Source organism: Stegastes partitus, unplaced genomic scaffold, assembly GCF_000690725.1.
Source record: "Stegastes partitus isolate 25-593 unplaced genomic scaffold, Stegastes_partitus-1.0.2 Scaffold852, whole genome shotgun sequence".
Taxonomy (NCBI): Eukaryota; Metazoa; Chordata; class Actinopteri; family Pomacentridae; genus Stegastes; species Stegastes partitus.
This window is the reverse complement of record NW_007578583.1, coordinates 334,017-359,784: the sequence shown is the minus strand read 5'-3', so window position 1 is coordinate 359,784 and position 25,768 is coordinate 334,017. Positions and strand designations below refer to the sequence as shown.

The following is a 25,768-nucleotide window of genomic DNA, read 5'->3' as shown; positions in this document are numbered from 1 at the left end:
TAAACAAGTCAGCATCAGTTAAAACGCGCCTGGTTAAAATCTTAATGAAAGGCCCGCGAGTTTACATTCATTTAATTCATCATTTCCCAAGAATATAAAATAAAAGTAATTAAAACAGTTTGCGTCTGTGATTGTTGAAGTGCTGGGACCGTAAAATTGTCACCTCTGCTTACAGGAGGAAGTGCCTTAATGAGTGGGACAGTTTTATGTGGACAGCCCTTTGTAGTCTCGTTGCTTAAGTCGTGGCCAAAAGGACCACGCTCCCTTCAGGCGAAACCTCCGACAGAACAAAACACACACACACACTGAAACAAATCTGAACGGTTCTGTTTAGTACCGTCATTCCTCCCTCTCCTCTCGTTCTTCGTCCTCCACATTTGAAGGATTTTTTTTATCATGTTAGTAATTTGGAGATAAAAAAAATGTTCCCCTCGGTTTTATGTCCCGGCTGATGCGTTTCAGAGACTGCATTGCTCTGGTTAGTGGTCACTTAGTGGATCGGCACTTCCTTCCCTGTACTTAACCCCCTGACCCGAGAAAGTAAAGGTGTAACGCAATCTTCCACCGAGCCGTCTACAAAGTGTACGATGACTTACGGTTACAGGTGCCCGTGCATTAAAGAAGATTTAAGACTCATCGAAGGAACAGGAGTCGTGCTTAGCGCCCAACAGGTTCTTTATGGCAGCAAAGATGTTTAATCAAACAGCTGAAGGTTTAGAAATAAGTCTGGGATTATGTGTACCAGAGTGTTTAGTTTGTTTTATTTCAGTCTAGATTTTTATCAAGGCTGGAAAGAACACATTTAAAATAAAAAGAAGCTTCTATCAGCTACATTTTTATGTGCTCCCATCCAGAAGAGCATAATTGCGAGTTTGAAAGACACTTCCGCCGTCCTGTCTTCTGTTAAATATTTCCCTGCTGTTAGGTGGTCCGAGCCTTGGCTGGAGAGCACGACGGGCTGTGAGTGGGTCGCAGATTAACCGGTTCATTCTTGGAGTACATGGCACTTTGAGAAGACATGTGTTTAAAATGGCAGGAGAGATTGTGGAGGCCCCCACGCACTGAGCACTCCAGTGATAGATGCCTCTCTCTCTATCGGAGGATTTGCGAAGCACAAACAGATCTGAGCAATGAACTGTGACGAGTAGGAGTATCTCTCTAAGCTTTCCAAACTTTAACTTTGCATGTAGAGAGCTGAGCCGAGCAGGGGAGGGGAGAACAAAACAATGCATCTTTAACTTATATTCATTTGATTGCATTTAAATAATGGAGAGAGAAAAAGTACATAACCTATTCTCGGAATATGTTGGAGGAATATTGATAATTTGTGGTTGGCTGCCTTCACCAGTGATCATGTGTTTTCCTCTAAAACAGAGGATTTACAGCACCTTGGTGTAGGAGTGTAATGACTGTGAGATCTGTGAGGCCTGACGGCTGCTCTGACAGCCAGAGTCTTATTTACATCCCCTTCAAGGGTGAAAAATGAAGGATTAATGTCCAGAAGCCTTGTTTTTTAAACACAGGGCATAGAGGAGGAAGATAATACAAAGACTGTGTTCTCCCACTTAGTCATTATGTCAGACGGAACTTTCTGTGTAATGCATAAACTGACCCCATATGCAGATATTTATGTTTGACGTGGCAGAAATAGGTCTTCAGGTTGATATCCGGTCAGCATGTAAATTAACATGTGCATGTTTGATTCGGTCTCTCCTGCGAATGTGACCTGATTGCGGTAAATCTTCATGCAGATGTCAAAATATTGGCATGTTAAGAGACTGATTGTTTCAGACTAATGGTCAGTCAGCCTCTCTGATTGGTGCGCTTGGCTGCACTTCTCCGGGAACCCGGCCTGTCATTGGCCCCTTGTGGATTTAGCGATATGAAAATTTGCATTTGGTTCACTTTATTGTTTTCTTGTTGTCTGTTAATTCCAGTCTACAGAGCAGCCAGTGACCCATGCCCTGGAAACTCCTCCGTCTCCAGCCAACTGCTTAAGCAGGACTTCACTGGCTTATAAACTCACACACTCAAAAGTTTACGCTCACGTTTATCATCATGTAGCGGAGAAATTGGAGCTCTTTATCCTGATTTTGAATTTGAATAAAATAATTGTCTCCATGTCTTACACTCATCGGCATTAAGAAGTACTCTTCAATTTGTTAATGAAATAAAAAAAAAAAATCCACTTTTGATTGACTGGCTCGTTTGGCCACTAATTTATTTTTGAACCTCTGCATCCAGGCAAGTTAATGAAGCATTAATGGGGGTCTCTGTTTATTTAATCGCAATGCGAAGAAGTTCTTATCCAGGATCATTATACATGCAGTGTTTAAAACTGCATGTTAAAACCCTAAACTTAATAAAAATTCAATAACCTGATAAGACACCATGTTTTTATTATTTGATTGCATAACATTAAATGAACTGAGCCCTCACAGCTTTTATGCCAAAAGAAAATGTTGGCCATCTTCCACCGAGAAAGCAAGTTGACTTGGCCAAGAATATGTCAGCCTGGTAAAGAAAGCCATGCTGCAGATGCTTTTAGCTTATGGTGGGTGTGCTCAGTGATTAGCTTTAACACAAACACGGCCGTATAAATTATTTTGAGCTAGTTAATGATTTCTTTTTTGTCTTACATTAATAACATAAGGCTAAGATTTTTTTTTATTTATTTATTTTTAAATGTGAAGGACATAAAAAAGCAGCAGAGACAGGGGCAGAAGGAGGAGGAGGTGGAGAGGAGGGGAGGCGGGGGGGGAGGCAGGAGGCATCTTGAGCTGCATTTTTGTTAAGTCTGTGCATCTGGGAGCAGCATGCTTGTAAACCATAGCATCCCTCCGCATCACATGAAAGCTGTGGTGTGTGTGTTTTTTTCTTTCTTAAAGAATCTAAAATCCATTGTGTTTCTTCTTCTTCTTCTACTCTCCCTTACTATTTGTTTAAAGAGCAGACATGACAGGAATTCGTAGCACGCGAGGGCCTCGGATATGAAAGAATGTCATAATAGGGACAAGATAGCATTTACTTTTCCTCAGTGACTTTGTGCTTTGGAGGAGGTGCGACTGGGAACAGAATCCATTATCAGCGCCCTGCATCCATTTGATCTGTAAGCAATAGGTCAGGCGGGGAAATTATTTATAGACGGTCTGACACCAAGATAGAGTTGCAGCGCGCAGTAAAGTTTTCTGGAGTTCTTGTGTTTTAAATGATCTGCTTTGATTGTTTGTTTCTTCTAGATGATGATAAAATGAATGAATTAATTCGTTTCTCTCTCTTGCAGTTATCTTCCGTGGTTTGAAATCTACTACAAGCTGCTAAATACGCTGGCAGACTACCTTGGAAAACAACAGGTAATTTGTAATTAAATAGACGGTGCCGCGTGTGAACGTGTGCAAAAAACAAAAGCTGGAGCGTGATTCGACGGAGCCCCCGGTTTGTGTAACTGTATTGTGGGTGAAGCTATTTGCCTCCATCCTGTTCCCCTGCGCGCCGCACGTGTCGTCTTTTGTGCGCAAGTTTTGTTCGCCGTCTTGGGCTCGACTCGGTTCCTGTTGTTAGCAGCAACAGTGTTGACATTTCACAGACCAAACGCTGATCTGACACTGGAAGTTATTCCTGATGATTTACTGGAAAACAAATCGTTAAGACAAAAAAAAAAAAAAAAAAAGAAATACACACTCAAACACACACAGGAACGCTCGCACTTCACAAAAGTCTTTTCCCCTGACTATTCACTGCATTGTACGAGCAAAAGGGAGGGGAAATGTAAAATATGCAACAAACTGGGGAGATGTGCAGCGTCTAGTGCATAGGGTGTAGGTGATGTTCCACTGTTTAGACTGCAGAGAGGGGAGGAAGGAGGGGAGACGGAGAGAGCAGGGGAGATGTGCAGGGAGCTCTGGGACCACTTTCAATTGTCATGTAGTCGCTGCCTCTTCCACCATCCTCAGAGAGCGGTGATCAGGACAAAGTGTCTCGCCAAAGTAGACAGTCACAAACGCATCACATAAACATTCGACATGCAAAACTCTGCAATTGAAAGCAGCAGAATAATCTAATGTGGGGAGAGGAAAAACAAACAGTTTTCTGTGTGTGTGTGTGTGTGTGTGAGAGACAGAAAGATAGCTGGAAATCCTGGGTGACTGAAGTGTTAGTGTGCATGATTTGGTTTCTATTTACCCCGCTGTCCGTTCCAGGCGAGAGGGAGATGTTGACAGACGAGGGAAGACAGAAGAGCGATGAGGGTTTAAGGCGAGGGGTAAATGAACTGTTTCCCCAGGCCGTGTTGCTGACCATGCGTGTGAGCATTGAGCCTCTCATGACAGGAGGCTGTTCGATTGAACACACCCTAACACCCCCTCCCTCCCTGCCTCCCTCCCTCCCTCCCACCCGGCCTCTCTTTACTGTATATGACCGCCCATTGCTTCTCTTTCTCCCCCCTCTACGTACACACAGAAAAAAACACAGAATAAAAAAAGTTCTTAGAGAGGGCGGCGGAATAAGAAGCTAAAACTAACAACAATATCCAGCCTCCGTGTTCGCGGTAGTTTAGTTTAAGTTGCCCCCCTCGGTTGTCGGATCCCAGTGTGTAAACAGCACTCTTGTCGAAGTGCTCATAAATGCTGGAAGAATAATCTCAGGGCCTGTTCTGTGGTCAGACCAGCTCTCCGACGGCTTCCTAGAGCCCCTGTCTTTGGACTGGGGACCCCTGCTTAATTACTGACAGCCCGCTCTCCAACCGTAAATCAACGCTGCAGGATAATAAGCGTCTGCAGCCCCACGCTCAGCCGTCTTTTAACCTCACCATTTCTCGTTAAACATATGTCAGTCGGATGTTGCCGAGCCCTTCAGGCCTCGCTGCAGGATTGCCCTCTGGTCTGCAGCAGCGCCCGTCCCGGCGCTGTTGTTAGGATTGACACGTAACTTGTGACATCAACAAAAACAAGTAAATAAAATTTATGTGTCCCGTGTTTTTATGTTGTTTTTTTTTCTCTCCCTTTTGTTTGTTTCTCTCCCCTAGGAAAATGACTTGAATGACATGCTGAATTCTCTCTATGATCTTCCCGTGCCAAAGCCCTTCACGCCAGTCAACCTGAGTGTGGTAGGTATAGATCTTATATTCCCACTTGTCAGAGGCAGACAGCTGAGATAGAGACAGAAAGAAGGAAAAAGGGGACAGGTAGGTTACTGTAGCAGTGTGCTGCTTCAAGGAGGAGAGCGACGAGAAGGAGAGGAGACGACAACAGCTGGCTGAAGCAGAATTAGAGACGCCGAAGACGAAATTTAAAACAAAAAAAAGTTGAGACTAAAAGGGAGGAATAATGAGAGAGAAGTGAAATTGACACAGCATCGGCGTAAAACAGAGAGGAAACGGGGCAGACAGGCAGAGACGGGGAGAGACTGACGAAGGCTAGAGGTTGAGATGGAGAAGATAAATGAGGGATTTGCGGAGGAGACAGAAAGTACAGAGCAGGAGGAGGTTAAGACACAGCGGGCAGGAACAGAGAGACGGAGAGGGCCCAGGACTGACACCGTGTTTGGAAACAAGAAGTGGCGCTAACAGGTTTCCGTGTGATAAGTCCGAGCCGGACACGTGTAAACTTGAAGGGTCCTTTCACAACTCGTCATGTCTGCTGCTTATCAAAAAACCGAAATGGCTTAACGAGCCCAGGTCCCTCAAAGTCGGCCTGTGTTTGAGTTAACTCTGACACAATCTCTGCTCTCCGGCTCATACATAAAACACTCCAGCGGTTGCCGCTTCCATAAGCCCGGTTCTGTTTAAGTGGGATGTTTTCATTGGGCCCGCGAAGCTCGTAGTGTTCTGTTCACTGATATCGCAATGTGTGTGTTTTTTTTTTTTAAGTTGTTGAGACTCCAGACAGTAATGGGATCAAAAGAGTGTCAGCCTTTGTCCTCGAGGACCACCGCTCCTTTCCTTTTTTTTTTTTTTTTTTTTGTTGGACCAATTAAACAAGCAACTGTTTCTGCAGCAAAAGGTCTCAGAAGGATACACATCTAATTACACAGATGAATTTACAACATAACAAGACTAATATGAGGTAATCAATATATCTCTGTGAAGGTTAACAAGGTCAATTAAGATTCCGAGTGATTTATTTTTCCTTTATGTCAGTTTTTTTTTTTTTTTTTTAACCGGCTGTATATGTGAACGAAACCTTTTCATCTGAATCCGGGAGCTTCATTGGAAAAGAAGCCCTGGAGAACAGAGGTGATAGCTTCATCTCTCTTCTGGAGGAGCCACTAGTTTGATATTTAATTGATGAAGCAGAATTATGCCCTTAAAGAGTGTTTTTTGTTTTATCATGGCAGCCAAGAAGAAGAATCATTGTCCCCTTTCATGTGTGAACCCTGTTTTGCTCTCTCTCCTCTCTCCTCTCTCTCATTGTGCAAGAATGAGCAGTTGTATATTGCCACTGGGCAAGTACTGAGAGATCGGCGAAGCAAGGAGCCGGTGAGTGGAGGGGAATGAGTGAGCGGCAGAGGAGGGAGGAGGAGGGAAGGAGGCTGCTGCTGCTGCTGTGAAATATGAAACTGCTGCTATACTAATCGCATGGGAGCCACGGATTTCCAATTTGGCCAAATAAGCTGCGCTATCTTTTTAAATATAACAAAAACAAACTATCCTGGGCCTTGGTGTATGTTTCTTCTCCTCTGGAAAACAATCAAACTTTGTAAATGATTAATGCCCTTCCACACTGCTATATTCTCTCTCTGAATATCAAAAGTTTTTTCTGTTTTTTTTTTTTTCTCTCCCTTCTCTTTATGTTTAAAGCAAAGGCAATTGTGCTCAAAAAATCTCCTTGATGCCTTTCCAGTTAACCCACTTTCAATGGTTTTATATAAACAAGTCTTCGAAAGAACAAGAAAAAAGCAGATAAGCAAGCAAACAGCCAATGAAAGCCTGGGCTGACTAAGGGAGCACGGCTTGTGATTATCACAATGCCATGAATTTGTAGACCAACAGGGAAACATTATTTAGCACAAGAGAAGAGAAACAGATGCACCACACTGTAGTTACTGTACACAGCTATGGATGGTTGTGCTCAACCTCTTTTATCACACTCTGTTTATTTATCTATCTGTTATTTTATTTTAATTACTCTAATGCTAGTCTTTGTTTTAGCTGGATAGGTTTTCCTTTCCTCGTGTCGTTCATTAAAGATCACTGAGAGGCTCCATGTTCATTCATTTCCAGATAAAAGTAAACTTCTAGAAATGTTTCAGGAAGGAGCTTTAGTGCATGTTCTAGAAAGGAGGCAGAAATACATCAAGTTTACTATGAAAAGCTCAGATTTCTCTCAGCAGGCTGATTTAACGTACAGCTATTTAATGTGTTTTATGACAGCTAATTACCAACATAAGCTCGCCGTCTTCTATCATGTGTGAATATTTAAGTGTAATGATTTTATGTAATTATGTAGTAGCAGTAATCTTATTTTTATGTATTTATTTATAGTATAACGATACGATGCTGCTCAGCTACGGCGTAACCACAAACCAACCAGCAGTATTTCTTTAAATAGAAGACAAACATGGGCTTTAGGACGTCAGAGTTCACACTTGTCACCACACGGCAATGATTTTCATCACAATAAGCCCATGATTAGCAAAAAATAAATAAATAAACATCCAAAAAGCAAAACACTTGGGTTGAGTTGTGCTTCTTCTTGCAGTAAAACAATTGGCTGGTATTTTGAATAAAAAAATAAAAACAAATCCTATTGCGAACATGAAGTTATATTTTAAGCCTGATGTTGCTTTAAACAGGGAAGAGAGCTTCTGGTCACTTCTAACAACTTCTCACACTGGATGCGTATTCATGAGGTTTTCTGCCTCTTTAGTGCAAATGTTGCAGCCAAATTAGAAGAAACCTCGGATCTCTGTAACTGTCAAATCAAAATTATAATTCATTTGTTTTTGTAGTTATATCGTAGTAACGGTAACTATGCACTAAATATTTGGCTGTAGTAATTCAAACCGGTAAATGTATTCACTTAACGTAAAGACGGACGCGTAGGAGTCGACGAATCGCGGCGCTCGTGTGTCTTCTGCCCGGGAAATAAGCCTCGAAGGTAAAGCCTTGGATGTTGGTTTCAGTTCCGTGTATGTTTGTTTGTTTAGCGACGACAATGACCATCCTCTGAGAGCGAAATCGTTTGCTCATGATAAGTGTTTTTTTACATTTTTCACACCTCGTACAGGCACTTAGGGAGCGAAACATGTCGTTTGTTTTACACGACACTGACTTTTCCAGCGTGCCAATCAAGGAAATTGTCGTGTGCTGCCCTTGTTTGTTCAAAGCGTGTTATTTGCTCAAACGCTGTCACTTAAGGAATTAAATCTTTTCACTCCTGTTTATGGGATTGTTAGTATTTGGTAGAAACTTTCCACTGCTGACTGAATGTAAGATGTGGTAAAACTTAACAGACAGTATTGACCAGCAACATGTTGTTCACTAGAATGAGCTCAAGTTAAAAAACAATGCATATCTTACATTTTTCCATTGCTGTGAACTGATGTCTATCCTGTCCTGCATGGGTTTGAGCTCCTGTCTGGTCTCATGTCTCTAATCAGAGACGTGTTCCTGGTGGTGCTGATGTTTCCACTGCGGTGCTGGTTCTGAATGGCTCTTTTCATGTTTGCATGATTTTAACCATTTTCTTCATGTTCAGTTGTTTTTTCATTAATGTCATCGTTTATTTAGCTGATCTCATTTGTCCTCTTTATTGTTTCCTCCTTTCAGAGTGCAGGTTGTTTCCTAATCAGTCTTACAGTAAGTCTTTAATGCGGCGCCGTTTTACAACCGACTCTCCGGTGCTGGATGTCAATCTTCCTGCCACGGCGGCCACAACTCAAATAAATTCTCGGCTATTAGAGGAAACGCTGACTACGGTATTAGCCCGACATGATTAGAACTTAATGATATGAATTTTATTGGGCGATTTGTCACGACGTTGAATTCACAGAAGCGCAAATAAATTTTAACTTCTGTGACAGTCTGTGCTACAGCGGATTTAAACGAGACCTGCAACAGATGGTTGAGCGAAGGCCTAGAGAAACGCAGGTGTACTTAGGATACAGGAGAGTGTGTGTGAGAGACACAATAGTGTGTTTCACTTGGTGGTTTGTCTACCTCCAAACAGCACCTCTCTCAGGCCCCTTTGATCTGAACACTGAACCTGCCCTGCTCTCCCAAAGTGAGACAGGCAGCCCTGTGATCCTCTAAACAACCAGTGTGTGTGTGTGAGAGAGTGTGTGCGAGTGTGTGGATGAGCACACGTGCATGTATACTTGTGTGTGTGAGAGAGAGAGAGTGTGTGTGTTGGTGCTCCACAAGCCTTTTTAATGCTTAAATAAAGACTCCGTTTTCCACCGGAGACATCACCCCAGTCTGTGTCTATGGGGAGCTGAGCTGCTATTGAGCTTTCTCTGTTCTGTAGGCCTGATAAAAGCATTGCCACAGTTCAGACACCAGCTCAGCAATTCATATAGACAGAGCTGAAGATGAGCCATAAATCATAGAACAAAGTGAACGGCCTTTTTCTCCCCTCTTCCCCTCATTCTCTCTGTGTGAGTGGTATGCTTCACTTGTGACCTTCCCTCTTCTCTCTCCTGTATGTTTGTGTTTTTGCAGCACTCCTACTTCATCGCCCCGGATATCAATGGACTGCCAACTATCCCTGAGAGTGTAAGTATTCACGGAAAAAAAGAAGACAAGAAAAAGACACAGAAGGAGATAAAGAGAAATCCCTCTGTTCTGGAAACATCTCTGCCTCTAATCGTTTTTAATCAAATACACTTGTCACCGTTTGAAATTATTGCATCATGCTCTTGTTTCGGTGTTATCTCCTGTGGTGCTCGTACTTTTAATGTCGAAGTTCAATGATTGGCATGGGTATTAGAAGATCCAAACCGAGCACATGTTCTTTGTTGATATTCAAATCTTAGCTCAAATCTTTATGGCGAGGAGGGACAACAGATGAAAACAATCAGCAGTTTTACACGGATTCATCTATTGTCTAAAGACGTTTGAAGGATCAAATGCGTGAATGTAGTTTAAATTCGTAATGCTCATCCATTTTTTTTTACCACTGCAAAAACAATTCTTTTGCAAAGATGGAAGTCCTTTTTCAGTCAGCACTGTGTGTCTCTCTGTGGCACTCTGTGGCACTCTCAGTCTGTAGCGTTGACACTTTACTGCAAGCAAGTTGTGCAAGGACAGTTTGTTATATACCTGAAAATCCTTCTGTTCCTGTCTATCTCCAGAGGAACCTGACAGAGTACTTTGTGGCTGTGGACATCAACAACATGCTCCAGCTCTACGCCAGCATGCTGCACGAACGGCGCATCATCATTACCTCAAGCAAGCTTAGCACTGTGAGTCCACTCCCGACAAGTCATCGTCTCCGCCGCAGTCAGTTACTGCGTCTGACTTGTCAGGCGCAGGCTGAAAATAAGTTTAAAAAACAGTTGGGATGCTTGTGTACGTGTTGGTTTTGAACATTTAATTGGACTTGAGGGGAACGTGTCTGTCGTGATGCTGCTGTTGGCGATGATGTAAATCAGATTATGATAGAAATGCTGTTTGTTCTTTATGATTTCACATGACAAAATTAACCCCCCAATAAGGGTTTTTTTTTTTATCCAAAGCGCTTTACAGTGTGTTTCTCATTCACCCATTCACACTCACATTCATACACCAATGGCGACAGAGCTGCCATGCAAGGTGCTGCCTGCCATCGGGACCAACTTCGGGTTCAGTGTCTTGCCCAAGGACACTTCGGCTGTGGAGGGGCGGGGATCGAACCTTGCGATTGGTGGACAACCCGCTCTACCACCTGAGCCACAGCTGGCCCAAGTATCCAAGCGTGGCTCCTGAGATTGAACATGAGTCCGTTCATCGGTATTCCAGCAGGATATCAAACCCTAAATTCTGAGAGCGTTCATGTGACATGGCTACAGAGAAAGCTGCCCCGTCACCGAGCTCTGACAAGTTGCAAAATCCACCCTAAGCTGGATTATTTGTGACTGTTTGTCCTATAAAGGCAACATATTAATGCCCCCAAAAGCCTTAAATTATCCGTTATTACATGTCTTAACTCTCTCGCATGATTTAAAGCCACTTCTGTCTGTCTGTCTGTACGAGGGAGGAAATCTCAGTCGTCCTCCCTCCCTCTGTTCCTCATCCCGTCCTCCCGCCGTTATCTGTGCAGCTGATGAGGCAGAGCCAAGTGTTTATGACAGATGAGATGGGAGAGGGAAGTGATGTCATCCACGTCCTATCTGTGTCTGTGGTGTAGCTGGTCCTGCTGTGCTATCTGCTCGTCTGCAGAACACTTAACAGCCGGAGGGGCCCGCGGTGGAGCTGGGTGCTGGGTGGTGGTGGTGGTGGTGGTGGAGGGGAGACGGCTCCCAAGGTCTCCCTCAGGAGCTATAATCGGGAGGAGCTGTAAAAATTACCCAGCCCTCAGAGAATTTCACCTGTCTCCCCTCGGCTCCTCAGACCTCTGCTCGGGGTCTAGGCAGCACACGGCGCCGTGACACAAGCGGTACACGATGTAAATTATCAGACGCAAGGGTGAGGGTATTTTTCTTTTTACAAGGAAGAGGTGGTGGAGGCTTTTTTTTTTTTTTTTGTCTGTGATTTACAGTTTTCTGCAGCTCGAAAACAAATCTGGGCTTGTTTTTATAACAAATATATGCCGACAGGATATTTTAAGAGCCTCCACGTCAGACCTTTACCTTCTGTAAGCCTTTTATCCTCTGCAATTCTTCATCCACTCAGCTATCCATCCGTCTTCCTCAGGGAGAGGTGTTTTGGTTTGGTAGCGATATATGTCAGGCACTGTAGTACAAAGGTATTTTCACATCTCCGCTGGGATTACTAGCAGGCCTAGTGTTATTACTGCTCCTGTGATGCGTTATTTTTTGCTGTTGGGTAGATTGACCTCCTGGTTCAAGTGAAAATGGCTGCCATGATTCTTGAATTCAGCTATCTGAGTGTGTACATGCTTAACTGCGAGCAGCCCCCACTCATTATCCACACCACTGTCTTGTGATCAAATATCTTAAAGGATGTGAGACGTGTAATTTATGTCAGCGTTTGTCAAAAATGTTTGTTAACGTGAGCGTTGGCAGTCACTGGATGGACAGGTAATATTTCTATAGTCTGCTTTCTGCGGATAGATGTATGAGAGAGGGTATTGTTAGTAACATCGTTAGTACCATCCAGCTGCTTTCCACCACCTCCGCCTGTCCAGCATCTCAGCCAAGCAGAGAGAAACAGGGAATAGAAAGAGGAAAGAGACACACACACACACCCCGACACACACACACACACACACATAGATATACTGCATTTATTCTGCCTGCTCTAGGTGCTGCCTGTGTTAAAGCCCCCGGTGAACCCAGCGTGTCAGTCTGTCGGTACATGGCTTCCGTGTCTCGCAAGCAGCCAAAAGCAAAGGAATAAATCATGATCTTACAACAATGCGTCAGTTGACTTATTGCTGTTTCGTGACCAGAGGTGAATGGTACCACTGTTTTAAAAAGCCGGTCGGCGGTGGCGCAGGGGCGGGAGCCAGCCGTGCGTGCAGCCTTGTCATAGGCCCGTATAATAGGGCTGCATCGGCCCTTCCTCTAACTAGTCAGTTGGGAGGACCCCCACCACCAGCACCATCGCCCCACCACCCCCTGTGTCTTTCATCTGCCGAGGCCCCCCAGCTCTCGAGCCCAGCCTCTGCCCTGCCTATCGCCCAAACTCACACAGCCCGGCCCCAGCACCGGCTGACAGCAGCCCTCTCATCAGCCTGTCAGGCCTATGCTAACAAGGAGCTATCCATCCACCGTGCCCTAGAGTGCCAGCTGTCTCTCTGTTTCCAGCCTTTTCCTCTGTTGTTCCTCTTTCTCTCGTTGCCCGACTCCTCTCTGCCTCTCTCTCCTCTCTCTATCTTTGCTATTCCTTCTCTCTGACATATTATTTTCTGTCCATCTGTCTCTCATTCTCTCTGGCTACACCTCTCTTTTCTCTCCGACTTCGCCTCCCTCTTCCTGGGAGTCTTAATGTGTCTCTCTGTTGTTGGGCAACTGCAGAACATCAGGACATCCTCTCCTCCCTCTCCTCCCCCTCCTCCCCCAGCGCCTCCTCCTCCTCCTCCTCCTCCCTCCTTCTTCACCACCTTCTCCCGCTTGTCCTCAATAGACTTATCTCTGCCCCATGCCATGTGTCTTAAGGTGTGTGTTGTGTCGCTGCGCATGGGCATGCAGTGGGTGTTTGTGTCTTCTTCTTCTTTTTTTTTTTTTACATGCATCTGTTTGTGTGTGTCGTCTGCACTCACAGGTGTTTGTACCTTATGCCTTATGTCTGTGTGTGAGTGGGAGGCCTGGCATTAGCTGTTACCTGTGTTGTGCCCTCGCTCTCTCTCCCTCTCCCTCTCTCTCTCTCCCCCCGTGTGCTTCCTACCTGTTTGTGGTTTGTAGTGGGCCTGACACCGGTGTTTGTCAACACAGGGAAAAGCGGCGCGTGGGTAATTGGCGACTTACTCGGTGCACGGCAGGGACGAGGGATAGGGTAACACGGCAACACAACAACAGGAGAAATGAGGGAGAGGTGGCGACGGACAGAAGGACGGCAGGAGGAGAGGAGGAATAAGTAATGGAGACTTGGGATGAAAATGAGTCTGGGAAAGGAGAGGAGAGGATTTTTTGGAGAGCGCGTAGGGATGCAGTTGGAAAGGAAGCGTTTAAGGCCGGTGTGAGGAGGTCAAGATGCCATTCCTCCTGTCAAATTGAATGCAGCAGCTGGTTTTTAGCAACTATGGCTTAATATGTGCGATATTTTTCTTCATGTTAGAGCACCATGTAATACTGGTAGAAGGGCTCATTCACCATAAGCCCCTTAGTATGTAAAATGTAGTGGATGTTTCTCATGTTGCTCAGGTGAGGAGTCATGATGAACACCGTTTACTGCTCAGACTTGGTGGGTTCAAACATCACAGTTCAAGTTTTATGTTGCTGTTCAGGTATGCAGAGGGACAGGTTCATCTGAAGATGCATGAATATGGAGTTTTATGTTGGAGAAGTTGTGCACATTATTGTTAATTCTGCTAATCAGTACGTCACCATTCTCCACCTCAGTTAAAATCTGTATCACGTCCATACTAATGCTAAGCCAGGTTTAAGCATGTAGCGTTTCTGCACTGCAACAGTGCCGCTGCTACGTGTGCATGCAGCAACAACACTTTTTCTCATTACTGTCCAGCACCAAGGAAAGGGCGGGAGCTACTCAGAGCTGGAAAATCTGAAAAACACTTGTGGAGGGTGGTAACACAACTTTGTGAGGACAGCGGGGGAAAACAAAGTATGATTGAATGTTTAAAAAGCACTTTTTTGATTGGTAGCGACACTGACAAGTTTTAGTTTATCTTTAGTAGCACACATCGTATCATCTCCTGCTAATACCTGAAATACACATTAGGTTTTATAATACTAACTGTAAAAAACACTATTCTAAGATCTGTTTAGTTTGTTGTACTTGGCCTACACTCGTATTACCGTGCAGTATGAAGAAGCACACAGCAAGTGAGTCACACTCAGGCCACAGTGTTGACCAGACTGCTGTGTGACCTCCTGGCCGAGGTTTGGTGCCACCCTCTTCAAAGCTGTAGTGCAAAATTTATCTCTTCACTTTATTCTAGGTTCTTCTCCAACCTTCACCTCCTCCCCTCCGTCTCTCTTCACGTCTCTTTGTCTCTCTCTTTTCTGTCTGTCCTTCCTTTAGTCTCATTGAATGGATCTGGGAGAACCAGTGTTCGTGTGGACACTTTCTGTCTCAGCTACAGCACACTAAAAAGCTCTCAGGGCAGAACCAAAGACCTTGACTGCTTTTTGAAGCAGGCTGTCGCTGTATAATCGGTTAGCTTCTCTCAGAGGAAGGGGCAACACACACACACACACACACACACACACACACACACACACACACACACACACACACACACACACACACACACACCTACAGAGGCAGGCAGCCCCTCATTACCGGGCAGAGCCCTGGTCCCTGAGGACTGGACCCAGCACCTAATCCTGTATTTGTTCTTGGGGACTGTATCTGTGATTCTCCATTGAATGGAATATTAAGCACCCAGGTCTTTTGTGGAGCGTGTAAGCCATTTGGCTCCACTCATCTATTATTTATCAGCCTGGCAAATATTTTATCAGCCTTAGCCTCTCATGACCCACTCTCATGTGAAGCCCCCCCTCTAAATGAAGAAAAAAAGAGGGGTATGATTTCTTTTTTTTCCCCAATTTATCTTCCTTTTACTTTTTGCCTCATTTGTTCTAAAACCTGGACAAGGACGCAGGGATTTGCAGAGAAGGAAATATGTGAACTATTCCTCTGGAGTTCCCTCCAAGTTACCTTATCTAAGGCACACTGCCACCTCCACCGCTTTGGAGATAGCAAATAAAAGAAAACTGAAATCTAGATTTGCTTTATAAATCATTATCTTAGTTTCAGACTCCCTTCTCAGCCAACTCCCCCAAGCCAGCCACCCAGCCCGAGCAGAAGAGAAGCAGAGAGACTCCTGTTTTCGCTTTCAAACTGAGAGTAAATCATGCCAGTTGGGGGGCTCACCTTGAGGCCTGGTGGAGATAATTGGAGTTGGTTAGCGAGGTGTTCTGTGCCATTACCTCCTGGTACCAGCGAATGGCTGGGGCTTGTCTCGCACTCCCAGAGGAGGAATACACTAGCCTGTTGGCTCTCCACTTAGTGTGTGTGTCTTCGCGCGCACACGCGTGACACGTCTACATATGTGTGTATGTTTAAGCACAGTCAGATGGGTGACCTCTCTTCATCACGATTTAATGGCCCCTTACCATCATGGCTTTGGAACGGGGAGAAGGGTGTGATGGTTCTGATAGTCGCTTTTCCACCAAGTGCTTCACTTTCACACATTAATATTCATAGCATTGATTTATTTTCAGAATTAACAAAAAAACAAACTGTTTGCCAGGGAATTAATCCTGACAGGAGCGTGGCATTGTTGTGTTTTATTTGAAGACAGCAGGCAGCAGAAATATGCATATGCAGATACACAGAGCAAGACACCAATTAAATGTTGATTAAGTCCTAACTATTGTGGGACTGGGTGTATGAAAGATTGCACAGAGACAATAAAAAAAGATCATTTCTTTTTTCTTTTTTTTCTTTTTTTACTGGCCGATATGAAAAATGAATGCAGTTAAAACAAACATGCAAGGAGGGAGGCACATGCACACAAACAAACACACACACACACACACACACACTTTTTGTTGTGAGCTTTTTCAGATGTCCAGGCTTGATCTTTGGGTGGATTCAGAGGGGTGGGGCCCTCTTTTTCCTTTCAGCGGTGGTTTTCAGCCGCCAAGCTCACCCGCTTTTGGCCGGTCAATTGTGACACTGTGTGTGTCAGTGAGCAGGGGGTCTCCTGGTAGTTGTGCGTGTGTGTGTGATAGTGTGTGTCCGCTTCACACATTGACTGTGAAGCTGCAGCAGTATAACAGCGGCTGCTGCTCCGGGGTCCCGGCGGTATTGGCCTAGCCCGCAGTCTCTCTTGGCTAACTCATGTTTCATTCTTTGGCAATTTGCCCTAATGAAGTCCCGCAGGAGCCCCTCAGACCTCTGTTCTCTTTCCATATTTAATCATGTTATTTTAATCTGGGGGATGAGCTAACGCCTCTTTCTCCTGCTGTGTCTGTGTGTGTCTGCGTGTGTGTGTGTGTGTGTGTGTGTGCGTGTGTGTGTGTGTGTGTGTGCGCGGCAGGTCATTACTATAGCTGGGTTTTCATGAGATGGGATGTCAAGAGGGGGATGCTCGCTTTAAGACAATGCAAGACAATGACTTTAATTCTGTGTGTAATATCGGCTTGACAATGTAAAAAGCGTCTTTGAAAAGCAATGTCATCTTCACGTGATTGCTTCTCATTATTTGTTAAAAAAAGAGGTTAATTATTCCATAGTTTTGCCTTTAATTCCTCAGTCACAGTGGCTGGGGTAATTTTGATTTTTATGGCGACTGTCAGTGCTGTTTTGGCCTTCTTTTGTTGCGTTTGTGCAGGTCACAGCACAATCCCTACTTACTGACATTGATTTAAAAAGCAGTTAATTATGAACTCTGAGTTTGTATTTCCTCACATTTCTATGTTCACAACTCGTCGGAGTCGGTGTTTGGAATTATTTCATGGTTAAATTTCGCAACATCACACGCAATAGTGGCAATACATCCTCTGCATCGACCCCACGACAAATAAATCAACGCTGCATGCGTGCTCTCTGCGTGTAAAGCAAGCGCTACCTTTCTTTAGGTCAATCTTTTCAATAGTTTTCTCTTCACGTCAACGTTTTTTTTTTCCCCTCCTCTGTAGTTTCTCTGTCACGAGGTTGAAGACAAGCTTCTGTCAGCTGCTTGATCCTCAGCTTTCAGCTTGCTCTTCTCTTCCTCCAACAATAGCTCGCAGGTCATGTGTTCATCACAACCGCAGCACTCGACATGTTGGCGTAAAATGTTCTTTGTATAGCTTTAGCTTGTGAGTTAGAGAAAAAAAAGGCTAATTGCATGTTTGGCAATGATAACTGGATGGAATCAAACAAGTAGGACTTCGACACGTCGACACAAAGCATCGGCAGAGCAGGAAGCTTGTCAGGACTTTTATTTTTTTATTGAACAGGATATTGTTTGGAAGCAAAACTGTAGTTCTGTATCGTCTGGCAGCACAGAAACACAGTTAAATGAGACGTTTAATGGCAACGAGAACAAAAGGAAGAGCAGCGTGTTGAGCCAAACTGCATTATGTATGTTTCTCAACTTGTTGCAGTTCTATCTTGGGGACACTTCTTGATTGAAATCAAACAAACTTTGAGCATAGAGGGGTTTTGTTTTGCCTTCAGTTTGCTCAGTTTTTGTGTTGTTGTGGAAAGTTGTGTTGACTTGGCCTCTCATCTCGTCCTCTGTCTGCGTAGTTAACTGCATGCGTCCACGGTGCAGCTGCTTTGCTCTTTCCGATGTACTGGCAGCACATCTTCATCCCCGTGCTGCCCCCGCATCTTCTGGACTACTGCTGGTAAGGCTGACCACCTCTGAAGCACACACACACACACACACACACACACGAGCGCCATCAATAATCATCATAACGAGTGTTTATATACCCCTCCTCTCCCATTTTCTCTGCTGTCACTTTCTCTCATTTTCCAGCCACCTCCGAATACACACACACACTCACACACACACACACACACACACACACACACACACACACACACACACAGAGGCCTGACATGCAGACATGTAAACACACACCACGCCATGTGTGCCGGTTATGCACCAAGCTGTGCCACTAAAACCTTTGTGTAAAAGTGCAGCCACACATGTTCACACATTCTCCCACCCGTCCTCCGTGTTCCTGCGAGTCCTCTCGTGGCGCGCCTTCTCTTGTGCGGCTCCTCGGCGTAATGAACAGCCCCGATCACCTTGCTCCATATTTCATGCCAGTACTAGCACCACGCTCTCATCATCTCGGCTCTCTCAGGGGTTCATTACCAGCCATCCGACGCAAATCCAACAAATCTGAATGGACTTGATTGAAACTGAATGGAGAGCAGAAGTAGCAGCTCATCTGCAAATCTACATGCGTTCAGGTTAAACTTTAGATCTGTACATTTAAAGAAAAAGAAAAAAAAAAAAAACACACACACACACAGTGGGGAAGTCAGCTTATGTAAAAGGAGCAGTTTTTTAGTTGAATCAGTGCAGAAAGCTCCGACAGCACAGCGCTTCACCATGAGGGACACATCAGCTGTAAGGAGCTCTTCATCACTGACAGTGAAATGTGATTTTCAACACTCTGCGAAGACTCATCATTATCTAATTTAATCACAGGGGTGTCCTCCATGCACCGATTAGATAACTAAATTATATTAGATGCACTGTAAGCGTGCGTGCGTGCAGCACATCTGAGTTGTCTCGCGTGCTGGTGTGTGCTCTATGTGCATGTATAAACGTGTAAATGATGATGAAATTCAGTGCTGTACATTCATAAAACAGAGCGTACAGCAGCTCCAGTGCACAGCTACAGGCCTGCTGTTTGTTTTTCTGTTGCTTTAAGTTGATTACAAGCCTGTGGCTTCTGAATCATTCTGGTCAGGAATACACTGACCCTAAACTATGCGATTATTACTGCCTCTGTAAACCTCACCATAAAAATGGTTTCTATTATTTGACTGTTTTTGTTGATTTTATTCATCTTGCTGGATGGGAAACGCGGTATGATTCAATCTTTCCTTGCCACTGACTTTTGAAATGAAGATAAATATCACATAAAATAAGAATGACATGATAATAACCCTGCAAGACAGAGTAAAAAGAAAACTTCTGACACTTTACCTCTTTAGCTCTCTAGAAACCGTTCCAAGCATTTTATTACTTTCTAAATCTACCAGGAGAATCACAGATTACAAATCTTGGGAAACAAAACCCCAATCCGACTTGTCTTTAAGCCTCAACTGTGACTATATTATACAATTATTATTAAAGTGACATTACAGTTTTAGAATTAGCATTCGAGGTGTATCACTCACCCGTCTGTCTGGTGGATAAAATTACCCCAAATCTCGGTTTATTTGAGCTCTTTTTTAGGCCAAAATCAGCGTCAGTGAAACTGCTCCTTAGAGGCAAGAAAAAGGGAAGAACACATTTGTTCACATTTGTACCTGGTTTTAAAAATGAGTCCAGCAGCACCAGCTCAGTGCGCCTGTCCTGCTGCACACATCAGCTGATCTAATGTTTCCCAGTCTTGGGACTTGTTGGAAAAATAATTTTGAACTACAACATATGGATGTTTAAATCATGCACAGCTGAATGTAAATGCACACTTCTGTTTGTTTTCTGTATTAGCAGTGTGTATCTGAGTCATTTCCAGCTGTATAATTTCTAATAGTCTAAGCTTTTTATTATTTTTACATTTAGTGACATAATTATTTTAAATTATCCAATTAGTATGTTTGTCTTTTCTTTATAATTTTTCTGTGAAATTTAAATTTTTTAAGGTCTAAACAATTCAGTTTGCAAACACAGAAAAAAATCCTCACATTTAAGAATCTGTGTTTTTTGGTAGTTTGCATTCGATAAATAATGTGAAAGATCCAAATGCCGAGATAGTTGTGAAAAACATTTCTGTAGATGGACAACTCAGTTATTCAAAGCATACGTCAGCGTTAAAGTAGCCTTCATACATATTTATTTACAGCATGTAGCCATGTGGTGCTGACATTACTGACAGCTTTGTGTTGTTCTCTCCATCCACAGTGCCCCCATGCCATACTTTGTGGGAGTTCATCTTAGTCTGCTCGAGGTATGTTGTGTCGGTACTTATATGCATATAAATGTACATCATGAATGTGTATAATTATATATATGTATGTGTATATTGCTGCAAACTGATGTATACGTGCAAATTCTTCATATGAAAAGTTAAATGTTGATGTTTCCTAATTTGCATCAAACTTATATTATATATTAGATTTTTATGTATAAACATTTAGTTCACATACTTTGCATTAAAGTGAAGGTGCTGCTGCATATTTATCCTCTGTGTATGTGGTCAGCTAGTGCTGCACCTGGTTTGGTGAATTGTGGTCTTGATTTAAAAAAAAGAATTTCAGGAGTTTTTTTTTTTTTTTTTTAACCCAGACACAAAGTGAATGTAATTTTTTCCTCTTTAACTCCGTCTATTGCTTGTGTGCATACTTAACCAGAAGTACAAAAGAGGCAGAGAAAGCCAGGAAAAGCATCTGCAGACAAAGAGCTTTTCTACTTCCTTGTTAAACCTTGTGTTGGTTGGGGGGCAACCCATCACCAGCACTGCTGTTGTGTGTGAATGCATGTCACAGGAACGCACACATTTGCACTTGTGTGTAAGTGTTAGTATGTGAGAGAGTGTGTGTGTGTGTGTGTGTGTGCGCAGGCGTGTGCAAATGCATATGTTGTAATGCACATGTGTGTTTGTGTGTGCGTGTGTGTGTGTGTGTGTGTGTGATATTTGTCTGACAGTTGCGGCAGTGGCAGTATTTATCACACTCTGCATCCGTGACAGACCTTCTTTCCGCCACTACATAATTAGTCCAGATCAGCATGTGAGCCTCCACTGCACAGGCTGTCACAAAAGTGACAAACTAGAAATTCACACACTATGCTGCCTCCTCTCCCCCACCCCCCCCACACCTGCCTGCATCCTGCACCACACTGAAATAATTGTTGAATTTGTCGCCATCAGGATGCACAGAGCACAGCACAGCATCGCCGTGTTGTTGTTGATGCATGAGGTTTTGGTGCTGTGGTGGAAAATGTTTGCGCAGTCCAAATGCTTCCTCTCGGTGCCATTCTTCATTTTGCGAGCGCGTGTCTGTGTGTGTTACAGTAAAGATGTTCTAATTTTTTTTTTCCTACACGCCATTTTTCATCCTTAATCGTAAAGGAGTGTGATAACAGCGTGGCTTTACATGTGACTGCTGCATTTTCTGGTTCCTGACGCTTCAGGAGAGAAATGACTTTGTCTCCAGGGAAACACACCTGGGCCCAACTATAGACGCCAAGCTCCAGTTCATTATTTAATAATTAAACAAGTGATATTTCTTGAGTCTTCATTATATTTAAAAACACTAAATACACACATAAAAAATCTACCAGTGTGATAATGATTCTAAAATGGAAAAAATAATGAATTGCTTTGTGCTGATAAAAAAAACAATTCTGTAAAAATTGTTCACATTTTAATTAAGAATCAGCTCATTGATTACACAGAAACACTGTTTTAAATTTGTTATTTTTAATATAAGAGCTTCTGCCTGTGTTGGACATGTTTATGCTCCTGCAGTATTTTCAGATGGTGGTCAGAATAGTTTTCAGTGTCTGTGTGTCCAGCTTTGATATCGCTTTACGTTTCCTCTTCAGAGAGTACGCAGCCGCTCGCTGGAGGACGTGGTCATTCTCAATGTGGACACAAACACCCTGGAGAGTCCCTTTGATGACCTGCACAACCTGCCCAGTGACGTGGTGAGACACACACACACACACACACACACACACACACACATACACACACACACACACTTTTCAGAGCTTCTAATGCTTTTTTTCCCCCTCATTACACATAACACACACAAGGTTAATTTTTCCTTTTTCACATCGAGCCTCACTTGGATAAACACACAGTCTTGTCCTCCAACATAATCTCACATTTGTACACACACACAAACACACACACAGAAAAAAGAACACACACACACACACACACACACACAGAAAAAAAAAAACACATGCACATCCAGAAACTTGTCAAAGTATAGCTCTGTCCCCTCCCCACATCATTAATGACTGCAGTACTGGCTCCTCAGATTGTGGCTGTCTAAAGTAAACTCCCGTCGCGTCGTATGACGCTTGAAGGCAAACAGCATTCCCCGACCATCAGAGGCTTGTGGGAAAATGTGAAACTCCCTTCCCTTCATCTCCATCCATTCTAATCATTATTTCACAAAGTCTTGCATTTCTGCCTGCCCACTGGCACGTTTCTGAGATGAGAGATAGGAGGAGGGAACAAGGCAGAGAAAAGAAAAGAAAAGGCAGAGATGGGTGATTTTGTAGGGGGAGAGAGTGGGAAGAAAGGGGCCAATTACCAGTGTGGGCAGTGAAGCCACCTGCCAGCACATCGTCTCTTTAATTAATGGAGCACTGACGCCGGTCAGTGCTACAGGAAGCATCACCATGGCGTCAGGGTCACTCACACATTTACACACACACACACCCCCCCACAAACACAGAGAACAACACACATGGATGTCTTCCCTGTCTTTGTCGAAGCAGGAATCTGTTTGTTTAGCTATTCTTCACGGTGTGTGTATTAAAGCTCCTCTGTGAGGCACCGAGGCCCCGCTGAGGCTGTGGACGCACTATTACCCACGCTGCTAACACTATATACTCAGGTTCCACCGCCTACCGGACTCCTGCCCCGCCAGCAGTACATAATTCAATCCACTGCCCAGCAGACTGCCGACCTGCTCGCACTCCCACACTTCTCTGGTTCTCCTGATTTAGCGCTGATCAGCCTGCGATGACTGCAAGTGTATATAATTCCTCTGTGCTGTGTGCGATAGTACCATCTTTTGTACAGTTTAGACCATTTCCTGCCAACTTTGGAGCCGGTTTGCCTGCCTGCCTGCATCATTGCTTGCCTGACTGCTCGAGTTTCATGGCACCTGTCTGCCTTCTTGTCTCTCTCTCGCAGCTCTTCCCACCAGCCTGGACGTTTGGTGCTCCCGCTGTTTGCTTCTCATGCTTTGCCTGCTCGCCTGTCTGGCTGCAGAACCTTCTTCTCACTTCCTGCCTGCTTGCTTTTCTGCACCTAGGGACTGAAGCCCTAAATTAAATTGCAAACTGAGTTTGTCATAAAAAAGAGTCAGGGCTTTTGAAAAGCGACAGAAGCAGAGAGAAAAGCCTTTGTCTTTGCTGTGTGATAAATTAAGTGGCAGGCTCAGAGCCTTTTTGCTTTGATCCCCTACTCACCATTTTTCCTGACTAATGACAGAACATAGCCTGCATATCATGTCAAATTACACCACCTGAAACGGAAACTTCACTGGCATTAATATATTTATTGTAACAAATTGTTGTTGTTGTTTTTATTCCTATTCATATTTTTTTTCTCCTCCCGTCTCCTCTTATCTTTTTCACAGAGGCTAGCAGATTAATAACAAAGCAAGCAGGTACTAATTGAGTGGAATTCCAGGTCTCTTGTTAGTTTGCTTGTTAGTGATGAGGACGTGCCACATGGCATTTGATGTTTGTGTTTACACGCGAGAAGATGTTTGAGGCATTGTGCCGTTTGTCGAGCTGAGGTCTGAAATCTTGATTAATGCTGAGCAATTCTCTGCCTGCCTGGGCTGAGCTGCCGCGCATTGTTTCTGAGATGCTACAGCCGCTCTTCGTTTCTCTCTAATTCTCGCCGTAGCACCGGATACTTAACGCTCAGGCTTTATTCAGTGTGAAACCGAAGCCCTGAGACCCACCAAGTAATGATTATTCTCGCTTTAAAAGACAAGCATCACTTTGCGCCAATATATAAGGCATGAAGTGGATTAAAAGGTAAAGGCCACGGGCAGTTTTTCTGCGTATTTCAAGTCGAGCTAAGAGGGAAAACAAAGCACTCTGATGTTGATTTAAGCAAACCTTTAGAGATCCATCTAATTACGGCAACGCAGACTGCGAGCACATGTGGACTCCATTACGTGGCTCGTCTGACCAGTGGCCGTGCTTTTAGCGGGTTCAGAGTTCACAGTTGTCCTGAATTAGCCGCCCTCTTCCAGACAGGACCCCTACTCCAGCTCGCACCAGCGCCCGCCCCTTAACGGGCTCTCCCCGCAATTTCACACATAATATTTTAGATTTATTGACAATTACAAATGCTACCACGCCAGTAGCGGTTCCGTTTAGCAAAAGAAGGAAAGATCTGTATGAGAGAGTAATTAGTAGCGGGTCAGAAAAGGGATGCCGCAATCTTTCCAGAGTCACTTTTGACGTTTTCTTTTTTTTTTTAAATAGGAAATGTCACATGAATCAAAGGTCCAACGTTAATTGTGTTTTGTTCGGGATTTGTCCTGAAAATAAATTAATGCCATCAATCTTCTTCATGTATTTATTTTACAGTTATTGTAATCCTTTTTTTTACCACATACATAATATTTATTGGATGTCGGTTTCCTATTTTACTCAGTGTTTTTGGTTTTCTTTGCACATCAAGAAGCTTCTTTCTTCTTTGAGTGTATGTATTTTTATTTTGTTCTGGCTGTTATTTTAAATAAACACTGTGATACTGTCGGCAGATACAGACAAACATAAGCTTTCATTATTTTTAAATTCGGCGTATTGCGTCTTGGCGGTATTTCGCATATTTTGGGAAAGTTTCCATAGTTTTATACGTTAATGTTAATCTCCAGGAGACTATGCTGGTGTCAGTAAAATCAATGTGTTGACAAGCACACTGAAAAGGAATAGTCGATTAAAAAAAAAAAAAAAAAAAGAAGAAGTAGTTTTTCCCTGAAAGATCAAGGTATTTTTGTTTCCTTTTCTGAGATCCACAGTTCTTCCGAGCAGCGATTGTGCTGATAAAGTTATAATTGGCTTTTGGTTGGTGGAGCTGTTTACCTCGCTAGTCATTAAAAGTATCCAAGAATAGCAAATTAGGCTTCTGTTAATTCTGAAAACAAACAGCGTATGACTGAATCAGTCTTTTTTTTTTTTTTTGATCCCGCCAATTGATCTCAAACCAATGACAGAAGATTTTTTTTTTTTCATGTATTATTCTTTCTGTGCCACGTATTCAAGGTGAGGTGCTACAATGCAGCTTACATCTTTATTTTCAGATGCTCCCTCTCACATCACAGCCTAATTCCTTCTATTCTCCTCCTCTCTGCCTCGCGCTACTTTGCTGACACCGTGTACCCATACGTTCCTAGCCCTCGTACATTTGATCATTTGTATTCCCAATCAAGGGGGGAATTTACAGCGTACACTCCTACTTCCTGTATTTCAAGCCTGCATTCGGAGGTTTACAAATGAATGAGGGGGTTGAGGTTGTGTCTGCACGCCTCTCCTGAGATCACCTGGCACACTTAATCAAACATCGCGGCTTTAATTTGGTGTTTCAGTTTCCG

General features: G+C 43.7%; 1 protein-coding gene across 3 annotated transcripts in view; it reads left to right on the top strand.

The window, feature by feature from the left end:
• Positions 1 to 2,959: 2,959 nt before the first annotated feature.
• LOC103365563 (DENN domain-containing protein 1A-like) overlaps positions 2,960 to 25,768 on the top strand; it is a 57,544-nt gene continuing 34,735 nt past the window's right edge. The window contains exons 1-8 of one of the 3 annotated variants that reach the window (XM_008293031.1): positions 2,960 to 3,353; positions 5,024 to 5,104; positions 6,416 to 6,475; positions 9,659 to 9,712; positions 10,291 to 10,401; positions 18,026 to 18,126; positions 20,370 to 20,415; positions 22,014 to 22,115. In XM_008293031.1, the coding sequence (XP_008291253.1) occupies positions 5,042 to 5,104; positions 6,416 to 6,475; positions 9,659 to 9,712; positions 10,291 to 10,401; positions 18,026 to 18,126; positions 20,370 to 20,415; positions 22,014 to 22,115 (537 nt within the window). In that variant the 5' untranslated portion in view covers positions 2,960 to 3,353; positions 5,024 to 5,041. The remainder of the gene's footprint in view (positions 3,354 to 5,023; positions 5,105 to 6,415; positions 6,476 to 9,658; positions 9,713 to 10,290; positions 10,402 to 18,025; positions 18,127 to 20,369; positions 20,416 to 22,013; positions 22,116 to 25,768) is intronic. The other 2 variants (XM_008293030.1, XM_008293032.1) reach the window with 2 other exon arrangements.